This window comes from Chelon labrosus, assembly GCF_963514085.1.
Source record: "Chelon labrosus genome assembly, chromosome: 21".
NCBI classification, from domain to species: Eukaryota; Metazoa; Chordata; class Actinopteri; order Mugiliformes; family Mugilidae; genus Chelon; species Chelon labrosus.
Window position 1 is genome coordinate 12,054,697 of NC_140354.1, and position 27,215 is coordinate 12,081,911.

General features: G+C 42.3%; 3 protein-coding genes across 3 annotated transcripts; 2 read left to right on the forward strand and 1 right to left on the reverse strand.

Moving 5' to 3' along the window:
- Positions 1 to 4,611: 4,611 nt before the first annotated feature.
- Positions 4,612 to 14,492, forward strand: LOC311506162 (protein NLRC3-like; the record flags this gene model as incomplete). Its single annotated transcript, XM_084570041.1, has 9 exons — positions 4,612 to 4,929; positions 5,855 to 5,967; positions 6,267 to 6,481; positions 7,507 to 9,361; positions 9,994 to 10,167; positions 12,562 to 12,735; positions 13,730 to 13,906; positions 14,125 to 14,260; positions 14,364 to 14,492. The coding sequence occupies exons 1-9, from the start codon at positions 4,711 to 4,713 to the stop codon at positions 14,490 to 14,492; spliced, it is 3,192 nt and encodes a 1,063-aa protein (XP_084426167.1). The 5' UTR covers positions 4,612 to 4,710.
- A 6,233-nt stretch (positions 14,493 to 20,725) lies between these two features.
- On the reverse strand, positions 20,726 to 23,448 carry LOC311506567 (heat shock 70 kDa protein 1-like). Its single transcript, XM_084570570.1, has 2 exons — positions 23,035 to 23,448; positions 20,726 to 22,769 (listed from the first exon to the last, which is right to left on the reverse strand). Exon 2 carries the CDS (start codon positions 22,748 to 22,750, stop codon positions 20,831 to 20,833), a length of 1,920 nt encoding a protein of 639 aa, XP_084426696.1. The 5' UTR covers positions 22,751 to 22,769; positions 23,035 to 23,448; the 3' UTR covers positions 20,726 to 20,830.
- A 1,520-nt stretch (positions 23,449 to 24,968) lies between these two features.
- On the forward strand, positions 24,969 to 27,167 carry LOC311506051 (heat shock 70 kDa protein 1). The gene has a single exon (XM_084569927.1). The coding sequence runs from the start codon at positions 25,055 to 25,057 to the stop codon at positions 26,972 to 26,974; it is 1,920 nt and encodes a 639-aa protein (XP_084426053.1). The 5' UTR covers positions 24,969 to 25,054; the 3' UTR covers positions 26,975 to 27,167.
- Positions 27,168 to 27,215: the final 48 nt, after the last annotated feature.

The window sequence follows — 27,215 nt, forward strand, 5'->3', positions numbered from 1 at the left end:
AGAGATCAAACACCCCAAGATCCTACCTAAATATTCTCATGTGTCAAAGCTAATACTGAGTCATATTCACAGACAGGTTGGTCACTCTGGGCGAGGTCACATGCTCTCCAAACTTCACCAACGATACTGGTTGTCTGGTGCCAACTCTTTGGCAAGAAAGATTATCAAGAGCTGTGTGTTTTGCAGAAGACAACTAGCTAAACCTGGAGAGCAGAAGATGCCTGATCTCCCTCTGGACAGAGTAACACCAGATCTTCCACCCTTCACTCATGTTGGCGTAGATTATTTTGGACCCATTGAGGTGAGACGTGGCCGTACTCTTGTTAAGAGATGGGGAGTGATATTCACTTGCCTTGTAAGCCGTGCTGTTCACCTGGAGGTTGCCAGTCAACTAGATACAGATGCATGCATAAATGCTATTCGTCGATTCATCTGTCATTGAGGCTCAGTGAAAAGCATCAGATCGGATCAAGGCACCAACTTCATAGGGGCACAGAGAGAGTTGGAGGAGTCCGTGAAACAGCTGGATAATGACAGAATCCAAAGATCACTTCAAAAGAGGAACTGACTGGACATTCAATCCCCCCTCTGGAGCTCATCACAGTGGCGTCTGGGAAAGACTAATTAGACTGGTTAAAAAGATCCTTTACTCCGTCTTAAAGGAACAAACTTTGGATGATGATGGTCTACATACAGCTTTGTGCGAAGTGGAAGCAAATATGAATGACAGACCAATTACAACAGTAACCAGTGACCCAAATGACCTTGAGCCACTAACTCCAAATCATCTGCTTCTCTTAAAAACAAACACCATCATACCCCCCGGACTTTTCCAGAAAAGGGACACATATTCAAGGAAAAGATGGAGGCAGGTGCAATATATGGCGGACTTGTTCTGGAAGAGATGGACCAGGTAATACATCCCACTTGTGCAAGAACGACACAAGTGGTTTTTGTTCTTGTTTTTTTTCTTTTTATTGATAATGATTGTGGACACTGAGAACCAGACGCAAATAAAACGCCGTATATAACTCAAAAGAGGCAGTGATTGTTTTACTTGGAGCGCGTCACGACCACAGCGAACCCCTGAACAAAGAACGGCGTCTAGAAACCGGTTGCCGGTTAAAACGCCGTCACAGTCTTAAATACGAGCATATTTTGCATTGTAGGTTGTAAATTACATTTAGTCAAGTTAAATCCTTACGTCCATTTACCGCTTCATTCGCATTTCGTTCAATGCGTCAGTGGCATTCACAGTTAGTTCTGTGTGTTCCGTGTAGTTCTTCCTCAGAGTTTTCCTGCCAATATGGCGGTGTCAACAAAATAAAAAGTCACGTGACACCCGGAGCTCTATAGTGGTCTAGTGTTTCAAAGCTGTTTAATTCCTGTGCAATACATTACAAAACTATGCATGGCACATTGGATGGAGGAAGTTGGGACATGTCTCAATGCATGTTAAATCACATCTGGAGGATAGTTGATAGTTGAATGACAATACATTTTGTTATTTTGAAAGTAATTCTGGGTCTCTGATTTTCTTTAGTTTTTTGTACCTTGAGTAGGTCTTAAATTTAACCTATAATGGTCTTAAAAAAGTCTTAAAAAGTCTTAAATTTCACTTGCTCAAACCTGCAGAAACCCTGTGAGTGGCAGGACACTCCAGTCTCTGTGGTTAGTTCACTGTCTCTAAAACAGTAGGACATTCCAGTGCCTGTGTTAAGTTCACTGTCTCTAAAAACAGTGGGACGTTCTATTGTCAGCATTTAGTTTAGTGTCTCTGAAAAAGTAGGACAGCCCAGTCTCTGTGTTTAGTTCACTATCACTAAAATCAGTGGGATGGCCATGCGACTGGTTAGTTCACTGTCTGTAAAACCAGTGGGACATTCCAGTGTGTTTCAACCTTCACTTTTTAATAGAGGCAGAGATCCAGAGTTAGCTCAGTTGTTCTCATGAATATATTCCAGCATCCAGCATATACACTGTAGTGTTCTTCTTCAGCAGGTTGTATGGAAACTCTGACTAAACACTAGTCTGGCTTTCGCCAGACTAAGTTCAAAGATTGAACTAAGTCTGGGGAGTCTGCCATGTAATTTCTACTGCACAAGAGGCGGGAACAACGGGCATAGTTCAAATGACTCTGTACGCAATTGGATAGTCATTCATAAAAGTTTCTGTTCCGTTTTCAAAGAAAACTTGCCTTTAAAATCTTTTAAAACAGCAGCGACAGCGGCGTCGACGGATAGCTGTGCTCTGGTGGCTGCCATGTTTCATGTAAACAACCATATGGTAAACAACAAGCTGCTTGCCGACTTTACCGTCGCTTCTCTGACGTCATCGTTTTGAACCCACCAATAGCGTTTGTGATTGGCTCCAGAAAAAGTGGATCGGCAGCAGGAGAAATGAATGTGTGGGTTTCCACACTGATCTGCAGGCGGAAAAGAATCCGCCGTCAGATCAGGCTGGCGAAAGCCAGACTAACTAAACACCAAGTTAAATCATGGTCAATGAAGACAGAGTCGTTTACTGTCTCACTTCTTCATCAGCGTGCAAATAAAAAGAACACATAAACATTGCAGTGAACATATACTATAAATAAACTGGTTTAACAAAATAATATCTAATATATATTCTTTAACATGTCTACAATCAAATAAATTAACTCACAGCATCACGTCTATGGTGATTCAAAGCAGATGGCAGCAGACTGCTTAAAGAGCATGTACATACCTTAGGAACCAGGTAAGACGGTAAAACAGGAAGTGATGTCAACACCTAATGAAATTAACCAAATAACTAACATAGACCTGTAATGGTAAATTACAGGTCTGACCTGTAATGGTAAATTACAGGTCTATGTGTATTCTCATAGATGCTGTCTGGATTTATTTATGTGACCTTTTAGCCCTCATGAGTTCAGAAACAAAATAAGTTCATGATAAGTTTAACTCTGTATTGAACTTTCGAGGAGCAAACCACCGCTTCATATTTATAACCAACAATAGTGATCACTGAGTCTGAATCATTTCTAACTTCAAACTTGGCATCACAAACAGGATCCTCCTGAGTCTTATAGTCTATAGTTCAAGCTGAGAGTGGTGCTCATAAACACATCATGTAGTGAATCTAATCCTCACAGATAAACTCACCTGATTTCCTGTAAGTGGGGCGGGGAGGAGCTCACCTGAGCAGGTGATGATGAGAACAGGAAGAGAACTCTGAAATCAGCTCGGATTTTATTTTGAGTGGACAGAAGAAGGTTGAATGACGAGATAGGGTGAGTGTTAACACAACATTATTATCATTTGAGTCAATTTTCTCTTGATGGACTGTGGAGGGAAGAAGATTCACAATGAACTTCTGACCATAAAGAAGTTGGGAGAGCAGAGCAGAGTCTCCAGGATCCAGATGTCTGTCCATGAAGAGTCCAGACTTCATGGTCCAGACTTCAATAATGAATCTGGACCTTCAGACACAAAGTAAGAGAACTGCTACAAACGGCTGGAACAGTGTTTAGTGTTGAGGACCTGCAGCTTCCTGTTTCTTCTGTCACATCAGGTTAATGATACTGAGCTCACCTGTTTAATGTGAAATGATCTAAAACAACATTTGGACTTTTTATGTCTGACAGAGATGTGGAGATAACTGAGTGTTTGCAGGTGATGAGAAGTCAAGGACAGAGAAAAGTCTGTGTTCAAGTGCTGTACAGTAGTTCTATCACATGACCTCTCCTCTCTCTCTGCAAGACATGAACCAAGATCATAAACTTTTCTTAGTCGTCTTCTCTTTCTGTTACTGACACACTACATCTGTATATGCAGTTTGATTGTTTCTACACAACAGGTCAGGAAAGAGTGAGTTTGATGTTGTAGTGTTTGTCATTGTAATGAAGACGGTTTTATATTTAGAGTCCAACCAGGTCTCATTCAGTGGTGGAATATTCTGACTTCTTTAAAGTTGTAAAAAGAAAAGAACAAAAGTAGAGACTGGTATCAGATGAATCATTGATCAGTTGTGATGATCACAGAGTGTTTATCTGCAGAGACTCTGACTCTATTTCCTTATTGTTTCTGAACTTCAACCTTTGGTCGGTGTGTGTGTCTCTCAGTTCAGAGAGAGAGAGATCTTCATTCACTTTCTAGGTCTCTCAACCACCACTGCTCTCTCTCTCTCTCTCTCTCTCTCTCTCTCTCAGTCGCTCCCTTCATAAAACCATCAAATATAGTTTGTGTGGATAGAAGTCACTTCACTGAGGACATAATAAAGTGAATTAATCAAGATGAGTGACACTAAACATGAACATTGGTCCAAAGCTTTCTTGTCCTTCAGTGAACTGTAGATTCAGGGTGAGTGATGAGTGTGGTTGTGGTCAGACTGTCAAACAGCAACAAGAAGTCTCACAGCAGAGAACATGGCGGATGTCTGGTGAGGGATTTTAAAACTGATGGTACTTTGTTGCTTGGAGAGAAACTCTGTCCTTTACTGTCAGTCACTTTCATTGTTTCTTGGAGAATATAGCTCACTATAATGTTAGCTCTTAGCTGTGATAGCTGACATTACAACACATGTAGCCAGCTAATTAAATATTATGGATCAGACAGAGCTGCATCGACAGTGTTAGTGTTAAACTAAAATAAATCCAGAGACAGCAGCCAGGACTCCTGAACTATCTGAATCATTGTTGTGTTTCAGTAAAATGTCTCCATTGAAAATATGTTTGAGCAGAAATCAGCTGACTGGAGAAGACTGACTGTAACTGAAGTTGATGTAAACTCACTGAGTGTTACTGGTTTACCTCTCAGACTGACTGAAGTCCAGAAGATGGAGGAAGAGGAGGAGAGAGCAAAGTCTACAGTATCCAGCTGTCTGTCTATGAAGAGTGACCGGTCCAAAGGTGAACCTCCAGACTTCAGTGAAGAACCTGGACCCTCAGACACAAAGTAAGAGACTGTTTCTACTGTAAACTGACCTGATGGAAGATGATGATTTTAGGATGAAGTAGAAATGTTCTGCTGAAAGATTTATAGTCATGATGCAGATGTTTTAGTGCAGGTAGGTAAGATCCTAGTCTGGGTTTTAGAACCAGGAAGTACAGATGGTATTTCTGTAGTAAAACACCTGAGAACCTCCATTTCAGAATGTCCACTCATTTATAGTCATGAATATCAATGTAAATGAACTCCCAGTGAAATGTCACTGCACTGTTTCTGCTCCAGAGTAATAACAGCAGGACAGAGAGGAGTGAATGCTGTGTATTACAGCCAGACAGCAGCCTGAGACACAAGAGACACAGACTCTGAACAACAGGCAACATTAGCTTTCTTGCTAACGTCTCCTTCTTCTCTAACCTACACACATCTTGTCCTGCAGATCTACTTGCTGAACAAAAACCAAACAAACATCCACTGAGGAAAACTGCTCTGCTAACATCAGTTTGTAGCAGTAGATAGTGAAGCAGCTGATGAGTAGCAGCACTTTGAACAGCTTCAAAACCTCACATATATTGATAGAATATTTAATTAGTTTAGATTCCTCTAGTTTCATTTATTCTCTTTTGTTTTCTTGCACTTCACATATCAGCTTTATTTTACTCTTCACTGATTTCTTAATTAAATATTATGGATCAGACAGAGCTGTATTGACAGTGTTAGTGTTAAACTAAAATAAATCCAGAGACAGCAGCCAGGACTCCTGAACTATCTGAATCATTGTTGTGTTTCAGTAAAATGTCTCCAATGAAAATATGTTTGAGCAGAAATCAGCTGACTGGAGAAGACTGACTGTAACTGAAGTTGATGTAAACTCACTGAGTGTTACTGGTTTACCTCTCAGACTGACTGAAGTCCAGAAGATGGAGGAAGAGGAGGAGAGAGCAAAGTCTATAGTATCCAGCTGTCTGTCTATGAAGAGTGACCGGTCCAAAGGTGAACCTCCAGACTTCAGTGAAGAACCTGGACCCTCAGACACAAAGTAAGAGACTGTTTCTACTGTAAACTGACCTGATGGAAGATGATGATTTTAGGATGAAGTAGAAATGTTCTGCTGAAAGATTTATAGTCATGATGCAGATGTTTTAGTGCAGGTAGGTAAGATCCTAGTCTGGGTTTTAGAACCAGGAAGTACAGATGGTATTTCTGTAGTAAAACACCTGAGAACCTCCATTTCAGAATGTCCACTCATCAATATTCAGATATATTTGTCCTAATGTTGAAGTCTGTGAAGATTTTCAATCTGCAAATGATTTTAGTGATGAAGAAATGTGTTGACAGAGAGAGGGAGAGGAGTCCTGTTTCTGTGGAGGAGCAGCTGTCCTGCTGTGCTTTGTGTCAGGACGTCCTGAAGGATCCAGTCTCTATCAGCTGTGGACACTGGTTCTGCAGACAGTGCATTACCTCATACTGGTACCAGTCTGCTTCATCAGGAGACTCCTCCTGTCCCCAGTGTGGACCAAGATCCAGAAGAAGACTTGGACTGCAGACAGCCAGTCAGAACAGCACTGTACAAAGTAAGACTATACATCTGTCTGCTGATGGACTGTTTTCTGGAAACCTGATTTAATCCAGACACATTGTTGTGTTCTACAGCATGGGGATTTAAGATCATTCTAAATATCAATGTAAATGAACTCCCAGTGAAATGTCACTGCACTGTTTCTGCTCCAGAGTAATAACAGCAGGACAGAGAGGAGTGAATGCTGTGTATTACAGCCAGACAGCAGCCTGAGACACAACAAGAGACACAGACTCTGAACAACAGGCAACATTAGCTTTCTTGCTAACGTCTCCTTCTTCTCTAACCTACACACATCTTGTCCTGCAGATCTACTTGCTGAACAAAAACCAAACAAACATCCACTGAGGAAAACTGCTCTGCTAACATCAGTTTGTAGCAGTAGATAGTGAAGCAGCTGATGAGTAGCAGCACTTTGAACAGCTTCAAAACCTCACATATATTGATAGAATATTTAATTAGTTTAGATTCCTCTAGTTTCATTTATTCTCTTTTGTTTTCTTGCACTTCACATATCAGCTTTATTTTACTCTTCACTGATTTCTTTCCTCATAACTGAGCTTTGTTAATTACTGCTGAAGCAAATGAAACTCCTGCTGAGACCAGCCAGTGGGGGGCTTTATTGTGAAACAGCCAGAAGAAATGCAGTGTATTTGTCATCTGATTATCAGTGTTTGGTTGATGGTGCTATTAAAACCAAGAGATGAACATATTGTGCATCATTTTGTTGGTAACTCAGTCTTAAATATTACAACAAGGAAGGAACAACAACAGTGAGCTGTCAAATGAAGAGCTGCAGACAAGCTCAACCTGCTGCCTCTGCTGTCAATCAAACACTAACACAAGAAAAAAGAGCATTTCTAATGTTTCCTCCAAAAATGTTTCATTGTGAGAAGAAAATACTCTTTACAACACATTTAAAAGTCAGTTTTCTGTTCTTTGTGACTTCAAACAGGGATGAGTGTTTTATTTCCGTCTCACGTTTGTTCTTCTTTCCAGCAGATGTTGGTCTGCAGGAGGTTTTAGATGAACATAAGATCAGTCTGAGGAGGAGATGTGAACGTGTGACTGAAGGAAGTGATGTAACAGGAAGTGGAACCCTCCTCAACAGGATCTACACTGAGCTCTACATCACAGAGGGACAGAGTGAAGAGGTTAATACCCAACATGAGGTGAAGCAGCTTGAGACAGCTTCCAAGATGAAGGCCCTCCATGACACTCCAATCAAGTGCCACGACATCTTTAAAGCCTTACCTGACCAACAGAGACACATCAGAGTGGTCCTAACCAACGGCGTCGCTGGTGTTGGAAAAACCTTCTCAGTGCAGAAGTTCACTCTGGACTGGGCAGAGGGTTTGGAAAACCAAGATGTCAGTGTGGTGATTGTGCTTTCGTTCAGGGAGCTGAACTTGATCAAAGATGAGCAGTACAGTCTTCTCAGGCTGCTCCATGTTTTCCATCCAACATTACAGAAGGTCACAGCAGAGGAGCTGGCTGTCTGTAAACTTTTGTTCATCTTTGACGGCCTGGATGAAAGCAGACTTTCATTGGGCTTCAACAACAGTGAGGTTGTGTCTGATATCACACAGAAGGCATCAGTCAACGTGCTGCTGACAAACCTCATCAAGGGGAAACTGCTTCCCTCGGCTCTGGTCTGGATCACTTCCCGACCTGCAGCAGCCAACCAGATCCCTCCTATATGTGTTGACAGGGTAACAGAAGTACGAGGCTTCACTGACGCCCAGAAGGAGGAGTACTTCGGGAGGAGGTTCAGTGATGAAGAGCTGTCCAGCAGAATCATCTCCCACATCAAGACATCCAGGAGCCTCCACATCCTGTGTGGAGTCCCAGTCTTCTGCTGGATCACTGCTACAGTTCTGGAGCACATGTTGACTACAGAGCAGAGAGGAGAGCTGCCCAAGACCCTGACTGACATGTACTCACACTTTGTGATGGTTCAGACAAAGAGGAAGAAGAACAAGTACCATAAGGGACATGAGACGAGTCCACAGGAGCTGATGGAGGCTGACAGGGAAGTTCTTCTGAAGCTGGGGAGGCTGGCGTTTGAACATTTGGAGAAAGTAAACGTCGTGTTCTACCAAGAAGACCTGGAGCGCTGTGGTCTTGATGTGACAGAGGCATCAGTGTACTCAGGAGTTTGTACAGAGATCTTCAAAAGAGAGAATGTGATCTTCCAGAAATCAGTCTACTGCTTTGTTCATCTGAGCGTTCAGGAGTTTCTGGCTGCAGTCTACATGATCCACTGTTACACCAACAATAAGGCAGAGGTGCTGAAGGACTTCCTGAGGAAGAAATACCAAGAGAAGAAATCAAACTTGCCTTTACTGAACACAATTTCTAAACGTCTTGGAAAGGAGCCCAGCCATGTCTCATCTCTGGATGACTTCCTGTGTGGAGCCATGAAGAAATCTCTGCTCAGTAAAAATGGTCACCTGGACCTGTTAGTTCGCTTCCTTCATGGCCTCTCTCTGGAGTCCAACCAGAGACTCTTAGGAGTTCTGCTGGGTCAGACAGAGAACAGTCCAAAAATCATCCAGAAAACCATCAACAACCTGAAGAAGATGAACACTAATAAAATCTCTCCTGACAGAAGCATCAACATCTTCCACTGTCTGATGGAGATGAACGACCTCTCAGTTCATAAGGAGATTAAGGAATTCCTGAAGTCAAAGAAGCGATCACAGTATCTCTCTGAGATCCACTGCTCAGCTCTGGCCTACATGCTGCAGATGTCAGAGGAGGTTCTGGATGAGTTGGACCTGAAGAAGTACAACACATCAGAGGAGGGACGACAGAGACTGATCCCAGCTGTAAGGAACTGCAGAAAGGCTCGGTGAGTCCTGATGTGATCATTAACAGAATCAGTCAGTGGAGATTAGTAGTTTAGTTCTTCAGATATACACAGGGTTACATTATTGTCATTATTCTTAGTTTTACCTCAAACATTATACATCAGTTGAGCTGATTTCTGAAGCTGTTTAAAATGCTGTGAGTATAAAAATGTAGATTCTTTTAGTTGGTTGTGATGTTTGTTATTATCTATTATGTATTTGTAATAATTATTACATTCTATATTCTTATTAACCATTTCTTTATCTTCCTTTGTGTGATGGATGCTTCATGTAACCCTGATAAAACTAATGAAGGAGGTTGTGCCGGAGGTTTTTGAGACACACAACATTTTATAGTTTGTTTTATTCAGTAAGTTTAGTGGTTTAAAACCAGATCTGTATCATTTTCTAAAGATTACTGAAGTCATTGTGACCATGGAGGATGCTGGGGGATGCCTCAGTGCTTTTATTGAAATTACATGGAACAAAATGATCACATTCAAATTACAAATGTCACTTTATTAGAGGTATATTTTTACATTATTTGTCCCAAGATGTTTTCTACATGACATTCTATGTATGATGAACCAATTCAGTTCTGTTTGTGATCTGTCTGTATGTTTTCTAATCACAGACTCCCTAGATGCGGACTCTCAGAAACTCACTGTGAAGTTGTGGCCTCAGCTCTGAAGTCCAGCCCTTCCTATCTGACAGAGCTGGACCTGAATAATAATGACCTGAAGGATTCAGGAGTGAAGCATCTGTCTGCTGGACTGGAGAGTCCAAACTGTAGACTGGAGACTCTGAGGTGAGTTCACTGACTGGAGCTGTTGTAGGTTTTCTTTATTTATTCAGTTCAAATCATTGACCGATGTGTCAAACGTTCTTTAGTTGATAAATATTCAGTATTTCCATGAGCACAAGTCTGAAGAGGTTTCTTCTTTTTCTCAAATGTTGTGTTTTTCCAAATCTCTGAACAATAGTTTTTCCTTGTGTCTCCAAATAGAAGTGAAAGACTAGAGCAGGGTTCATTTAAAGGTGACAGAAGTGGAGTCATAACGGGGAGATGATGTGAGCCTCCACAGGTTCATGTTGTGCTCCATCAGTCAGTGAAGGTGAAGTCTGTACTGATGAGGCTGTAGAGTGTGTGAGGATGTGAATGAGGCTGTTGAAGATCTGATGATAGCAGATAAAAACAGGCTGCAGAGAGTTTGAGAGAGAGACAGGTCAGAGAAAGAAGAGAAAGACATGAATGGAAAACTTGATGAAGGTGAAGTTAGGAACTGTGATGATGTTGATGAGATCAGAAGCTGACATGGCTGCTACAGAGACAATACACACAGCTGCTGTGGTGAGGTGTGTGTTAAAGCAGAGTCCTAAACAGCAGGCTAACACAGGCCCAAACATCCCAACAAAGCAGGATTCAGGCTCAGTGTGAGGATTTCAAACAGAAGCTGCAGAAGAGACAGGACTCTGTTGGAATGAATGCAGAAAGAAGGCAGCTGAGACCAGTCATAGTGTTTGTGATTTAGAGCCAGAACAGAGTTTGTATTCCTGAACAAATCACACTCTGTTTCAGAATCATCAACTATTTTATCTCTGAGGTTAAACATGGAGTGTATGAAGAGATCTTTGATCTGTTTGAACTGCAGCACAAACTCCCAGATCTTCTGCTTCTGCGGCTCATTTGAACCTGACAAAAGGTTGAGCTAATTTCCAGAGTCGAGTGTCTCTGACTACAAAGACTCAGTCTCCTCTGGTTTTTAGCCTCCACCCAGGAATTAGAAACAGAGCTCTACTGGAGGAGGGTTAACATGTCAGAGATACAATCAGGGACCAACATCATACCAGACTGAAAGTCATCATTGAAACTTTAACATGTTCTAAAATACACAGAGAAGCAGTGAAGGGATGCTACAACTGGTGTTACATGTTATTAGATTTAGTCAGTGTGGTGTATTAATTTACCACTTGTTCGATTACCAGCTAGTAGTTGTATGGTAACTGTGTTCATGATTGGTGTTAGCTGGATCTATGTGTAACCTGACCAGGTCAAGGTGCAGCGCACATAGTAGTGTAAAACCCGGATCTTTTGAGGGATTCGGACCAGTCTGAGATATGAGCCGGGTTTTGCGAGTCACTTGACCCAAAATGGCCCAAATGCAAAAGAAAGTGTTTCCGGTACATTCACTTGAGACATAATAAAGCATAGTAAACACCTAATAAAGGATTATTACAGTTACCTGTTATTGCCATTTATCAGTTGTGATACATAACCACTGAAAATCAGATCAAGTATCTTACATGAGCCCAAACCTGAAGCTCAAAATTAAGCTGTGAAAAAAAAATTAAAATGAATGAGGACAGGGTCACTACTACGAAAGAATATTTTATTTTCTCATGGTCTAAAGTATGTGGAGTGGATGCAGAGTAGGCTATTAATTCACTCACAACGTAGGCTCCAGTGAAATTCAGTATCATAATGTTACTAGAAGAAAACAGACATTCTTGTCTGTGATTAATGGTCTAAATTTTAAAATATGGTTATTTTTTCCGTCTTTAGACTGGCTATAGGCGGCAACACATTAAGAGCATTTGTGTTTTCTCTGAGATGAGAATGATCTCTGAGCCGGTTAAGTTTCGTTTCTCTGCCAACCGAGTGAGTGGCTGTTGACTCCCTGCTCTCGGTTAAGCAATGACTCATGAGTAGCGGAACTGTTACAGATTCGCTACTCGTGAATCCCTGCTGGCTGAGTGCAGTTTGCGCTGCTTGCTAGTGGTCAAGTCGGGTAGTACATTTTGCTTCTCTGCCGAGTGAGATATAAGATATATCTCACTGCATGGCAGGTTGGCCAGCATCAGGGCTCATTATATATAAGGTGTTCGAATAGTGCTGTTTATTGATTATATATCAATCAAATGTGGTAGGAGAAGGACTCAACTGAGCCGGTTCAATAGACGTCTAGATTCATGATTCTTGAGTCTTCTTTTTTCCACCGCTAAGCGCACATGCGCAGTGTGTAAGAAGTAGCATGGCTCAGTAAAACGATGAACAGCATGTCGGCCTCTGTCTCATTAATATACAACAGTCAGTAAGTGATGATGTCTGTAGAAGACATGATGAAGATCCACAATAACAGAAGGACAAAGTCAGTCAACATGTCTGAGTACATTTAATCTACATCTTTTATTCTTTATTCAGATTGACCAAATGCAGTTTGTCAGAGATCAGCTGTGATTCTCTGGGACCAGCTTTGAAGTCCAACCCCTCCCATCTGAAACATCTGGATCTGAGTCACAACGACCTGAAGGATTCAGGAGTGAAGCAGCTGTGTGGTTTTCTGGAGAATCCAGACTGTAGACTGGAGACTCTGAAGTGAGTTCACTGTCTGTTACTGTTGTAGATCTGATATGTTTAATCACCAACTGAATCTAATTCATGTTCATCCAGAACTTTCCTCCATAAATCTGTAAATGTCCTTTAGTTCAAGATGAGTGTTTGTATCAGAAACTGTAGAAAATGTCCACTGTTAGTTGTTAAAGTCAATGAAGCTTAAAGTACGGTGGCCTGGAGGTGCAAATCAACATTACAAAACATAAAACACTTTTACAAATTCTGAAACAAATTTACATTTCAGAAAACAAAACTACAAGTCTTAAAACAAAATTACATTTCAGAAAACAAATTTACATTTTAGAAAACAAAATTACATCTCAGAAAACACATTTACAAGTTGCAAAACAAAATTACATTTCAGAAAAAAAATTACAAGTTGTAAAACAAAATTACATTTCAGAAAACAAATTTACAAATTGCAAAACAAATTTGAAATGTAAATTTGTTTCAGATATTGTAAAAGTGTTTTGGTCTTTGTAAAAGTGTTATGTTATTTGTCATTTTGTTTTCTGAAATGTAAATTTGTTTTGCAATTTGTAAATTTGTTTTCTGAAATGTAATTTTGTTTTACAACTTGTAATTTTTTTTTCTGAAATGTAATTTTGTTTTACAACTTGTATTTTGTTTTCTGAAATGTAAATTTGTTTTGCATCTTGTAAATTTGTTTTCTGAATTGTAATTTTGTTTTGCAACTTGTAAATGTGTTTTCTGAGATGTAATTTTGTTTTCTAAAATGTAAATTTGTTTTCTGAAATGTAATTTTGTTTTAAGACTTGTAGTTTTGTTTTCTGAAATGTAAATTTGTTTCAGAATTTGTAAAAGTGTTTTATGTTTTGTAATGTTGATTTGCACCTCCAGGCCACCGTATTAAAGGCTGTTAGGACACGGTAAATGTTGAGCTACACATTTAAAACCTGAACAAATCTGATTGAATTATTCATGATTTAATCTATATCTTTTATTCTTCATTCAGACTGGAGAGTTGCAATTTGTCAGAGATCAGCTGTTGTTCTCTGGCCTCAGCTCTGAAGTCCAACCCCTCCCATCTGAAACATCTGGACCTGAGTAACAACAGTCTGAAGGATTCAGGAGGAGTGAAGCAGCTTGTTGGTCTTAAAAAGAGTCCAAATTATAAACTGAAGAATCTTGTGTGAGTAGAGGGTTCCAGTCAGTCCATGCTGCTTTCATCAGTATTGTCTTAAACACAGTTAGTATCAAAGATCCAGTGTTTCCTGTAAACCTGCAGCTTCTCAGTGAAGCTGTGAGAATAGAGACAGGCTTCAGGATTGGACAGAAAGACAGAGAGCGAGATCTCTGGTGTTGTAGTCTGTGATGTGAAGTGTCCCTCAATTCTCTGGGCATATGCAGCCTTGGCCCTCTTCACTCCTGCGGTCAGCTGTCTTCTAGCCGCCCCGAGTGCCAGTCTGTCACTAGACCTGAACGCAGCATCCCTGGTTTTAAGCAGAGACCAGACCTCTGCATTCAGCCAGGGTTTCTGGTTCAGGTAGCATGTTACTGTCCTGGTGGTGGTGACGTCCTCTGTACACTTATTGATGTAGCTGAGGACAGCAGATGTGTAGTCCTCTAGATCCACCTCTCCCTCACAGACAGCTGCTTCTCTGAAGATCTGCCAGTATGTGCGCTGGAAACAGTCCTGCTGTACAGGGACAGCATCACTGGGCCACACGGTGATGGTCCTCTGTGATAGTGTGTGGCGTCTGAGCAGGGGACGGTAGGCAGGGACCAGCATGAAGGAGATGTGGTTGGAGAAGCCAAGGTAGGGGACGGTTCTGTATGTGTCTTTTTTGTTGGTGTAAACACGGTCCAACGTGTTATTTCCCCGTGTCGGTATGGTGACATGCTGATGGAACTTGGCAGTGTGTCTGTCAGGTTTACGTGGTTGAAAAATGTGTGGCTGGCATTTCACAATCATGTGCTCTATCGGCTCAGAGCAGTGGCTATTCACCGCAGTACAGTTCGTGCACCAACCTTTATTCACAGACGCATAATCCGCCCCGTTTACCCCTCTTCTGCTTCCGTGCACACCGCTTCCTCTTGCCCTCCATCTGGCGTTATCTCCTACGCCAGTCCGGAGTCCTCAGGAGCTGAAGTCTGCCCAGCAAGGCTCTAAGTTCAAGCACCGCTGTTGTTCCGCTGTCGTTGTTGTTGTTCGTTGTTCGTTGTTATTGTTGTGCTTGTGGCAGAACCATCCCTTAGTTTAATAAGTTTGGTTCGGGTGTACCTTACACACTTGTTTACACAAGAAAGACGGGTAGAGTCGGCCTCAGAACCAACTAGAAAAGTACTAAAAGGGGGCTTGACCCCGGGAGCACAAGAAGCCACTGCACTATTGTGTGCCGCCATCAGCATTAGTTGATGTGAAGACAAATGTTGATGTATCCAAGAAATAAAGCTGGATTCCAGCTGACAGCTTTCCAAGATGTATAGAGACAGTGGTGGTCATTCATCAAATCTGATGAACAACTGATCACAGCTCTGAGATCAGTCTGACTGAAGCCTGCACATCACAGAACCAACATTACATTTAGTAACCATGTTGTAGCAGCCCTCTGCATTTAGAAGAACCACAGTGGAGAGTTTCTGACGGGTGCACGTTTTTATTCCTTTGGAATGTCTTTAAGCACCGTGAAAACTGAAGAAAACAAAAATAAATATTCGCTACTCATGTAAACAATGCATAAATTTGCTATGAAATATTTCACACATGTTCAAATTCACCCGTTCAAGAATTGAACTTCCAAATTAATATAGTTCAAGTATTCAAATGTGAAAACTGGAATCTTAAACATTTCCAATTCATAGAACAATATCACATATACCTCATATTGACATGGCTTCACAGTACAAATACATATTACATTTTATACCTTGCTCCGCTTAACCAAGGGATGCGAACTCCCGCGACCGCTAGCAAACGTGCGCTTAGCGTCAAAATGTTCCCTGTAGCGCTCACTCGCACAAGCTAAACAAACAAAATAAAACACATTCAACAACTGTGCGCGCATTTCCACATTCAATGTAACATAATGTATAACTGACAATAAATTTCTGTAACGTACCATGTCAATTTCCACAGAGGCATAAAATCAAACTGAGGGGCGAACTCTTATTCTTGCCGATCTCCCGCTCTGTGTCACTTTAATTCATGACCGCCCCGAAACGTAAACAACAAAACTACAGTTCCGACCCCATTACATGGATGAGTCGTGAATAACTGCTCAACCGGCCACTTACACATGTGCTCTTTCTACAGAGCAGAACCTCTGCTGAGGTCCACTCATCACATTTGTATATATTTGCTCCAGAGCTGCTCTTTATACTGGATGAGTTGCATCACTGACTGACAACTGATGAAGGGAGACTCTGGAAACACTCACTTATCTCCTCTCTTCTTTCTTCTTCTCTCTACAGATGGAAGTGATGATCTTTATGAAGAGGGTGGTGTGTGAGCTGAGAGAGGATGAGCTGTGTCCTGATGATCCAGAGAGGTTGAAGCAGCAGCAGCAGCAGCAGCAGCTTGTGTGTAGAGAGACTCTGACTGCAAAAAAATGCTGCAGAATAAACCACATGTTCAGCAGAAACATGAGCTAAACACACACACATTCTACTCACAGTGATGCAGCCAGTGTTCAGTTTCACTCATTCAGCATATAGATGTGTTTCTGTTTCTTCTCTTTGCTTTATGGACTCCACTGAGTCAACATTGGAATCTAAAACTTTTTGGACTTTTCTCTGATATTTCCTGACACTGTTGGAGCTTCTGTTCAGTTCCAGTGGATGTGTGTATATGATGGATGCTGGAATAGAATCATGAGAACATCTGAGCTAACTCTGGATCTCATCCTATTTTAAAAAGTGAAGGCTGATAGTTTGTATGTGTGTGTTCTTGTACATTTATATCAATAACAATTAACAATTGTAAAGACTCTGTAGAGAACCCTGAGCATGAAATCTCCAGAGCAGCACGAAGGCAACGGTGGAAAGATGAACTCTTTTTTTAACAGGAATTCATACATACATCTGATTAAAGCAGACATGTAACATCTAAACATGAAACACACAAGAGTACAAGATACAGCTGATGATGTTACATGAGAGATTGATCATCAATAAAAAGATTGATAGAGCTAGTGTTCAAAATATTAATCGTAGAAATGTTTAGTGTGTTTACAGAGAGCTGATAAAGGTACTGTTATAGGGATCAACAAGAGCACAGGGGCATCAAACTGTCAGTGACAATAGTCGTTCTATTCCAGGTGAGTTAGCTGCTATAATGGATGAATAGAAAAGGAATCATAAGCAGGTTGGAGAATTGTACATTCAGGTAGGAATAGAGAACTATAAGACATGAACACTGGACAGGTTGATGAGGACAGGACCTCAGATTAGTTCACTGTCTGTGGAGACAGCAGGACAGTCCGGTGTGTGGTTAGTTCACTGTCTGTAATAAAGAGATTCCCAGAGTGGATGATAAACAGCACCATCGGGTGGCCTTTAGAGGAACTGCAGTTGACCTCATCAACATCTCTATCAGAGTCTATTTAGAGAATCAGCGTGAAGCTTCCAGTAAATAGACGGATCCACTGAGTAAATCCTTCATGATATCACAGGAACCTCTAACCGTTGGTAACTGGGTAGTTCACTGTCTGTAATAACAGTGGGACACACCAGACTCTATAGTTAATTCAGTTGAATTTAAACCACAGACTCTGAACTGTCCTAATGTTTTACAGACAAAAACAGACTCAAACTAATCCCAGACTGTCCTGCTTTTATTACGTACAGTGAACTAACTATTGATGGTGGAACTTCTGCACATATTATAGATACTGAACTGACCTCTGACACTGGACTCTCCTACTCTTATCACTAACAGTGAACTAACCACAGACTGGTAACATCAAACAGCTGCTGATATTTCAAGCTCTCCAAGCAGACAGTTGGCCAGGATGTGTGTATTTGCTGGAAATATTGAACTTGTGGATCTATGATAGAGAGATGTTGATGAGGTCAGCTGCAGCTCCTCTAGAGGCCACCAGACGGTGCTATCATCCACTCTGGGAATCTCTTCATCTCCTCTTTCCACAAATAAAGTCAGTTCAGTTTGAACAAGATGATCAGTTCCACTCTCTTAATATCAACCTATCTGACATCTGCATGACTTTAATAGGATGTTAACATGAGAAGCTGTTAATGTGTCTCAGTAAAAACTAAAGTGAAACTAGGATGACAGTGGCGCGCAGGGGTACACCCTGGACAGGTCGCCAGTCCATCGCAGGGCCACACACAGAGACAGACAACCATTCACACCTACGGCCAATTTAGAATCACCAGTTAACCTAATGAGCATGTCTTTGGATGGTGGGAGGAAGCCGGCGTACCCGGAGAGAACCCATGCAGACACAGGGAGAACATGCAAACTCCACACATGGATTCGAACCGGTGACCTTCTTGCTGTGAGGCATCAGTGATAACCACCTCGCCACTGTGCCGCCCGCAAGTTCTGTTCTGTTCAGTTCAGTTTGTTTGTTCAGAGTCCATTTGAGACGACAGAGCAGAGGGAGGAAAACTGAACCTGAAGCAGAGTGAGTTAACATTGTAATTTTTCTTCGTGTGTGAGGAGTGTGAGAGAAAAGAGGAGAAGAGTGATTGGGAGCTTTTGGTTCTGTTTCTTTATTTACTACTTTTTTTCACTTGGTGTTTTGGTTAATATACACGTTTTGTTAGTTTAGTATTAGTTTAGTGAGTTTAGGGTTTAGTTTTAGGTGGTTTTTGCGGCTAGACGCCGTCGAGTCGGCGGATGAGGCAAGGCGGGCCCATCATGGCAGCCTCCAGTTTCTCTTCCTTATCGAGGAAAAGCGGGATTAGACTGGCTGCTGGTTCGCCCTGCAGGTAGAGGACGTAGCCCTGGCCGTGGGGGAGAGGATCGGCCACGGCTTGGTGAAGTCCCCCCCGTCCAAAAAAAAAATTGTAAAAAAAATATATTATGTTATTTGTATTATTTTATTATATATAATCTTAAATACAAAAAGGTAACAAGAACAGAGAAAAAACAAGATAAATAAATGAAATACAGTATATAAACACCAATGTAAATTGCACAAATCCTTCATCACAGGATCTAATAACCATGCTTGAAAAATCCCTGAAGAAAGCTAAATAAATAAATAAAAAACTACATAAAAAAAAGGTTCCTGCACTAATACAACTATTTCGTATTTTACATACAAGTTTTGTTTTGCATCATCCTAATACTATCTGAACAGTTCCAGTTATGATAACACACCAGTTTTACATAGAGAAACAGCAGATAATTAACATAATCTGAATTTAGTGCTCAGACTGTAGCAGATTTTTCAACCATTCAACCAGACGTTGTTTTTTTTTTTGTCATTTTTCACATAACCCAATTAATTACATGTAGGTATATGGGTCTATGGGTCTATGTTAATTTTAGGAATGAAATACAATTTATTTGGAAGCAGTTTGTGTTGTGTGGCCTGGGATCAGTCTATCCCTCGCCCCTCCTCCTCCTTGCCAACCTCGGCAGTCGCAAGTTGATCCCCCTTCCCCTTGTCTCTTCTGACACACACACACCTGTATGACTCTCAGCAGCAAGTTGACGTGACAATGAGACAACTCCACTAACTTGACATGGAAATGAGCGGTTTTTTTTTTTGTTTTGTTTTGTTTTTGAGAGCGCTCGTGCGCCCTCACATGGATTGCGCTCTGGGCGGTCGCCCACATAGCAAAAACCGGCCCTGCAGGGTTTCCAAATTAAAGTCAGGAAAGCAGCAAAGTCGGAAACACTTCTGTTGAACGTATATGTAACTTGACACAAAGTGAGCGGCGCTGATCAGAGTCACCAGCAGAGGTCACTCTATCTCTTCAGAGCTTTCCTCTCAGATCCTGAACTTTCTCTTTGCGGCAATGCGGAGTATGTTTGCAGCTGGTTTAAATGCTGGCAACTCATTTTTTTTGCCCTCTTAAGACTTATTTTAAATGTTCGTCTCATTGAGCAACGTTTTTAAATAATGCTATCTGCAGCTCATCGGGAAAAAATGTGAAATATGAAAAACTGCATGCAGAATTCTACATTAAAATATAAATGCTCTTGTCTCTCATAAGTTGCACACGAAACAAAAATGTTTTTGTTTTTTGTAGATGGATTGAGACAAACACTGTTATAAATGAGTGCTGGTTGTTGTGACGTAAAGTTGTTTAAATAAGTAAAAATGAAAAGAATTTGGGCTATTTTTTTTTCCAGGAAAATAATTTAATAAATGTAATTAAAGCTGTCAAATATTGTTGGTGAACTAAAATTTCATTCTATGAAATTTAACTTCAGTGTCTTTGAAGACAATTAAATAAAAAAATAATAAAAAAGGATGAATCCTTAATTTCTGTCATATTAAGAAAGGTGTGTTAAATTTGTAACAACCCACAGACAGGATTTTATTGTTACAAATCAGTGACTGTACACTAGAAAAAGATCACTCCCCAGTTACACATAACGTTTTTATTTGATCTTGTTAAGATTGTATTTGCTATTGTATTCATTGTCTAACGATCTGTATGTAAAGAGTACATTAACATCTGTAAATGTCTGACAGACACAAACTACCAATGAAAAGCAAGAATGAAAAAAGAAAACAGATCAAACCAAAAAATGATTTTAATTGTTGTTTTTTTATCTTTATTGCACTGTCCAGCATGGCACAGGTGAAATATTAAATTACACTTCTTCACTCCTTACATCTTCACAATGTAAACTTTTTTTTTAATTGCAAAGACAAAAAATGTTATAAACATGTGTTTAAAAGTGACAACTTTTGTTATCTTACAGCTTATACGACAATTAAATTAATAAAAAAACTGTTAAATGTTGATCAATCCTATATACAATATAAAAATAAAACAATCATTTAGTAAGTGTTTTAAACCACATATGTCATCATGAGGCAGAGATGAATCTTATCACATGTACAATGAAAACCATCACAACTGAATGTTAAACAGTCCCACTGATCACAAAGTCCATATTTAGACCACTTCAGTCGACCTCCTCAATAGTTGGCCCCTGGGAGCCGGCCCGTGCCTGCTCTCCACAGCTTCCTGCAGGCATCCCTCCCTGGTACAACTTGCTGATGATGGGGTTGCACACTTTCTCCAGCTCTTTCTGCTTGTGTTGGTACTCTTCTTTATCAGCCAGCTGGTTGTTCTCCAGCCAGGTGATGGTCTCGTCACACTTCTCAATCAGCTTCTTCTTGTCTTCTTCACTGACTTTACCCTTCAAGTTCTCGTCCTGCACGCTGCTCTTTATGTTGAAGGCGTAGGACTCCAGGGAGTTCTTAGCAGCAATTTTGTCCCTCTGAAGGTCGTCATCAGCTTTGTATTTTTCTGCGTCCTGCACCATCCTCTCAATTTCTTCTTTGCTCAGTCGGCCCTTGTCGTTGGTGATTGTGATCTTGTTCTCTTTGCCGGTGCTTTTGTCCACCGCAGACACGTTCAGAATGCCGTTGGCGTCGATGTCGAAGGTGACCTCGATCTGTGGGACCCCTCGTGGGGCAGGTGGGATTCCTGTCAGCTCAAACTTGCCCAGCAGGTTGTTGTCCTTGGTCATGGCTCTCTCCCCCTCGTAGACCTGGATCAGGACCCCAGGCTGGTTGTCAGAGTAGGTGGTGAAGGTCTGGGTTTGTTTAGTGGGGATCGTGGTGTTGCGTTTGATCAGGGATGTCATGACTCCTCCGGCCGTCTCGATACCCAGGGACAGAGGCGCCACGTCCAGTAGCAGCAGGTCCTGAACGTTGCCCGAGGTGTCACCTGTGAGGATGGCGGCCTGGACGGCTGCACCGTAAGCCACCGCCTCGTCTGGGTTGATGCTCTTGTTCAGCTCCCGGCCATTAAAGAAGTCCTGAAGGAGTTTCTGGATTCTGGGGATTCGGGTGGAGCCTCCCACCAGGACAATATCATGGATCTGCCCCTTGTCCATTTTGGCGTCTCTCAGGGCTTTCTCCACCGGCTCCAGTGTTCCCCTGAACAGGTCGGAGCACAGCTCCTCAAAGCGAGCCCTGGTGATGGAGGTGTAGAAGTCGACGCCTTCAAACAGAGAGTCGATCTCAATGCTGGCCTGGGAGCTGGAGGACAGGGTCCTCTTGGCCCTCTCACAAGCTGTGCGCAGCCTTCTCAAGGCTCTCTTGTTCTGGCTGATGTCCTTCTTGTGCTTCCTCTTGAACTCCTCCACAAAGTGGTTGACCATGCGGTTGTCAAAGTCCTCTCCGCCCAGGTGAGTGTCTCCGGCTGTGGCCTTCACCTCAAAGATGCCGTCTTCGATTGTCAGGATGGACACATCAAAGGTGCCTCCGCCCAGGTCAAAGATCAGGACGTTTCGTTCTGCTGTCTTCCCTTTGTCCAGACCGTAAGCGATGGCGGCCGCCGTGGGCTCGTTGATGATCCTCAGGACGTTGAGTCCTGCAATGACACCTGCGTCCTTAGTGGCCTGTCGCTGGGAGTCGTTGAAGTACGCTGGGACTGTGATGACTGCGTTGGACACCTTCTGGCCGAGGTAGGCCTCAGCGATCTCCTTCATCTTCACCAGGACCATGGAGGAAATCTCCTCAGGGTAGAAGGCTTTGTTCTCTCCCTTGTACTCCACCTGAATTTTTGGCTTCCCTCCATCTGAAACCACCTTGAAGGGCCAGTGCTTCATGTCAGCCTGCACCACTGAATCATCAAACTTTCTTCCAATCAGTCTCTTGGCATCAAACACAGTGTTGCTGGGGTTCAGAGCCACCTGGTTCTTGGCTGCATCTCCAATGAGCCTCTCGGTGTCAGTGAAGGCCACATAGCTGGGGGTGGTCCTGTTGCCCTGGTCATTGGCGATGATTTCTACTTTTCCGTGCTGGAAAACCCCCACACAGGAGTAGGTGGTGCCCAGGTCGATGCCGATGGCTACCCCTTTAGCTGCAGACATTTTCACTGTAGACGGTTTCCTGAGAAACAGTTAAACTAAACATTAGAAACTAAACATCAGCACATTATTAGGCACTTCATTTATGTTGGTGATTATTTAGTTCAGTATTGTTTTGTTTAAGTCACAGTGTTCGTTTCATATAATGAAAAAGTTTAAAATAAGCTCATACAAACTTTTTCCTCAACTTCTTTTAAATTAAAATACATCCATGTATTTCTATAAATTAAAGTTTGAGTCTTTCAGAGTAAACTACTTGTTCCATCAGAGGTGAAGGTTGTACTTACAGTTGTGTGTTGACTGGTCTGTGCTGTGAAGAGGATTGATCTCCTTTATCTTCTTCTTCTTCTTCTTCTTCTCTGGATCTTCTGCTCCGCTCTGATCAGTTTCTGTCTCTGCTCTCAGACCAGCCGCTTTATATCTGAGGGAGAGGACTGTCTGGCTGCTTCTGGAAGCTTCACGGCCACAGTCAACACCAGGTACTACTTCCTGTTAGTTTTTTCAAAATAAAACGTCTAATTCGTCCTTTTCTGTCTCGTTTTTCTGTCTCGTTTGAAGATAACAGCAAAAGTGCGTACCATAACTTTTGTTTAATGTTGGTATTAATCTGTCTTCGCTTTGTCAGGACTCTTTAACATCCAGGGTTTCCAAATTAAAGGTAGGAAAGTAGCAGAGTCGGAAACACTTCTGTTGAACGTGAATATAACTTGACAAAAAGTGAGTGGCATTGATCAGAGTCACCAGCAGAGGTCACTGGATCTCTTCAGATCTTTCCTCGCTGATCCTGAACTTTCTCTTTGCGGCAATGCGGAGTGTGTTTGTTCTGGTTTCTTGAAAACAGCAGAAATTGTTGAAATGTTTATTTGTTTCCTGTTTTATCTTCCTTGAAACTTTTATGTTGATACTTCTAACGATTAAAAAGCACTTCAGCTTTATTGTTCACGTTGGTTTCACATCACGGTGATGACGAACACAACATGGAAATGCAGCACCGATGAATATGATCAGATATTATCAAATGTTATTGATGAAAAGTCACACGTGACAGCTTCTTCAAACGTAGAAGAACAGACTGAGGTACAATTAAAAATTATAAAAACGGTTTAACATGTTGCATTGAAAATAGTTATTACAGAATAATAGTAAATATTGTTGTAAAGTGAAACATGTGACAGATATGAGGATCAACACATGACAACATGATAACCACATGATCTCATTGTGTAAAGGGTCCGGCTTTGACATATCTTATGATTTGGTGCTATATTACAAGATTTTTATTAAATGTATATATATTTAAATTTTATCTACTAAATAGGAACATTGCTCCAGAGAGTTCTCACAACAGAAGTCTCTGTAGGGATGGTCAAGTGCAGATTGACATATTTGGATCAGAGGAGAGTGATTGTGGGGTTGGATGGCCAGGTGTCAAAATACTTTAAAAAATACTTTAAAACATTATCATTCAAATAAAGATTCCCCAATAAGAGTTGATTTTTCTCTTTTTATGTACTTCAGTTGAATACTGGAATCAGTACATAATCAATACGATGACTCAAATTTACTCATTCAGTCAGAGATACGAAGTTTTCTCTATTTTTCTCCACTTTCTCTCTCGAACGTTCTGCATTAGCAGAGAAAAATTCATTTTATTCTGGAAACTACCGAAAACAAAAGCTGCGCTCGCGGCTCTCATTGGCCAGAGTTTCGAGACACGTGGGTCAAGTGAGCAATGCTAATCAGAAGAATACCGGAACTGGAAAGAGTTTCCGTTAAAAATAAAACTCAAGTACCTTCACTGTCAGTCTCCCACTGTTTAGTAATGAGGCAGTGTTTTATTTTTGAAACAACTAACCGGAAGTAGTATCTGGTGTTGACTCTAACTTTACTAACCTGTTACAAGTGAAGTTTCCAGAAACAGCCAGACAGTCCTCTTCTCAGATATAAAGCGGCTGGTCTAAGAGCAGAGACAGAAACTGATCAGAGCGGAGCAGAAGATCCGAGAAGAAGAAGAAGGAGGAGAAGAAGATCAATCCTCTTCACAGCACAGACCAGTCAACACACAACTGTAAGTACAACCTTCACCTCTGATGGGACAAGTAGTTTACTCTGAAAGACTTTGTAGAAATACATGGATGTATTTTAATTTGAAAGAAGTTGAGGAAAAAGTTTGACATAGTAATACTGAACTAAATAATCACCAATGTGACTGAAGAATGAAGTGCTTAATAATGAATGAATAATGTGCTGATGTTTAGTTTGTAACGTGTAGTTTAACTGTTTCTCAGGCAACCGTCTACAGTGAAAATGTCTGCAGTTAAAGGCGTAGCCATCGGCATCGACCTGGGCACCACCTACTCCTGTGTGGGGGTTTTCCAGCACGGAAAAGTAGAAATCATCGCCAACGACCAGGGCAACAGGACCACCCCCAGCTATGTGGCCTTCACTGACACCGAGAGGCTCATTGGAGATGCAGCCAAGAACCAGGTGGCTCTGAACCCCAGCAACACTGTGTTTGATGCCAAGAGACTGATTGGAAGAAAGTTTGATGATTCAGTGGTGCAGGCTGACATGAAGCACTGGCCCTTCAAGGTGGTTTCAGATGGAGGGAAGCCCAAAATTCAGGTGGAGTACAAGGGAGAGAACAAAGCCTTCTACCCTGAGGAGATTTCCTCCATGGTCCTGGTGAAGATGAAGGAGATCGCTGAGGCCTACCTGGGCCACAAGGTGTCCAACGCAGTCATCACAGTCCCAGCGTACTTCAACGACTCCCAGCGACAGGCCACTAAAGACGCAGGTGTCATTGCAGGACTCAACGTCCTGAGGATCATCAACGAGCCCACGGCGGCCGCCATCGCTTACGGTCTGGACAAAGGGAAGTCAGCGGAACGAAACGTCCTGATCTTTGACTTGGGCGGAGGCACCTTTGATGTGTCCATCCTGACAATTGAAGACGGCATCTTTGAGGTGAAGGCAACAGCCGGAGACACTCACCTGGGCGGAGAGGACTTTGACAACCGCATGGTCAACCACTTTGTGGAGGAGTTCAAGAGGAAACACAAGAAGGACATCAGCCAGAACAAGAGAGCCTTGAGGAGACTGCGCACAGCTTGTGAGAGGGCCAAGAGGACCCTGTCCTCCAGCTCCCAGGCCAGCATCGAGATCGACTCTCTGTTTGAGGGCGTCGACTTCTACACCTCCATCACCAGGGCTCGCTTTGAGGAGCTGTGCTCCGACCTGTTCAGGGGAACACTAGAGCCGGTGGAGAAATCCCTGAGGGACGCCAAAATGGACAAGGGGCAGATCCATGACATCGTCCTGGTGGGAGGCTCCACCCGAATCCCCAGAATCCAGAAACTCCTGCAGGACTTCTTCAACGGCCGGGAGCTGAACAAGAGCATCAACCCCGACGAGGCGGTGGCTTACGGTGCAGCCGTCCAGGCCGCCATCCTCACAGGTGACACCTCAGGCAACGTTCAGGACCTGCTGCTGCTGGACGTGGCGCCTCTGTCCCTGGGTATCGAGACGGCTGGAGGAGTCATGACATCCCTGATCAAACGCAACACCACCATCCCCACTAAACAAACCCAGACCTTCACCACTTACTCTGACAACCAGCCTGGGGTCCTGATCCAGGTCTACGAGGGGGAGAGAGCCATGACCAAGGACAACAACCTGTTGGGCAAGTTTGAGCTGACAGGAATCCCCCCTGCCCCACGAGGGGTCCCACAGATCGAGGTCACCTTTGACATCGACGCCAACGGCATTCTCAACGTGTCTGCGGTGGACAAAAGCACCGGCAAAGAGAACAAGATCACAATCACCAACGACAAGGGCCGACTGAGCAAAGAAGAGATTGAGAGGATGGTGCAGGACGCAGAAAAATACAAAGCTGATGACGACCTTCAGAGGGACAAAATTGCTGCCAAGAACTCCCTGGAGTCCTATGCCTTCAACATAAAGAGCAGCGTGCAGGACGAGAACTTGAAGGGTAAAGTCAGTGAAGAGGACAAGAAGAAGCTGATTGAGAAGTGTGACGAGACCATCACCTGGCTGGAGAACAACCAGCTGGCTGATAAAGAAGAGTACCAACACAAGCAGAAAGAGCTGGAGAAAGTGTGCAACCCCATCATCAGCAAGTTGTACCAGGGAGGGATGCCTGCAGGAAGCTGTGGAGAGCAGGCACGAGCCGGCTCCCAGGGGCCAACTATTGAGGAGGTCGACTGAAGTGGTGTAAATATGGACTTTGTGATCAGTGGGACTGTTTAACATTCATTCGTGATGGTTTTCATTGTACATGTGATAAGATTCATCTCTGCCTCATGGTGACATATGTGGTTTAAAACACTACTCTAAGAAAATGACCTAGCTGTATTATTTATATTGTTGTCTCTAATAAAGATTATGTGTTGTTTACAAGTTGTACAGATCATCAGACTGTAAATATAAAGTTCATCTTTGCTTTGCT

Excerpts from the sequence above, each read along its gene's own strand:
- LOC311506567 (XM_084570570.1), bottom strand. The coding sequence starts at position 22,750 with ATGTCTGCAGCTAAAGGGGTAGCCATCGGCATCGACCTGGGCACCACC.
- LOC311506051 (XM_084569927.1), top strand. The coding sequence starts at position 25,055 with ATGTCTGCAGTTAAAGGCGTAGCCATCGGCATCGACCTGGGCACCACC.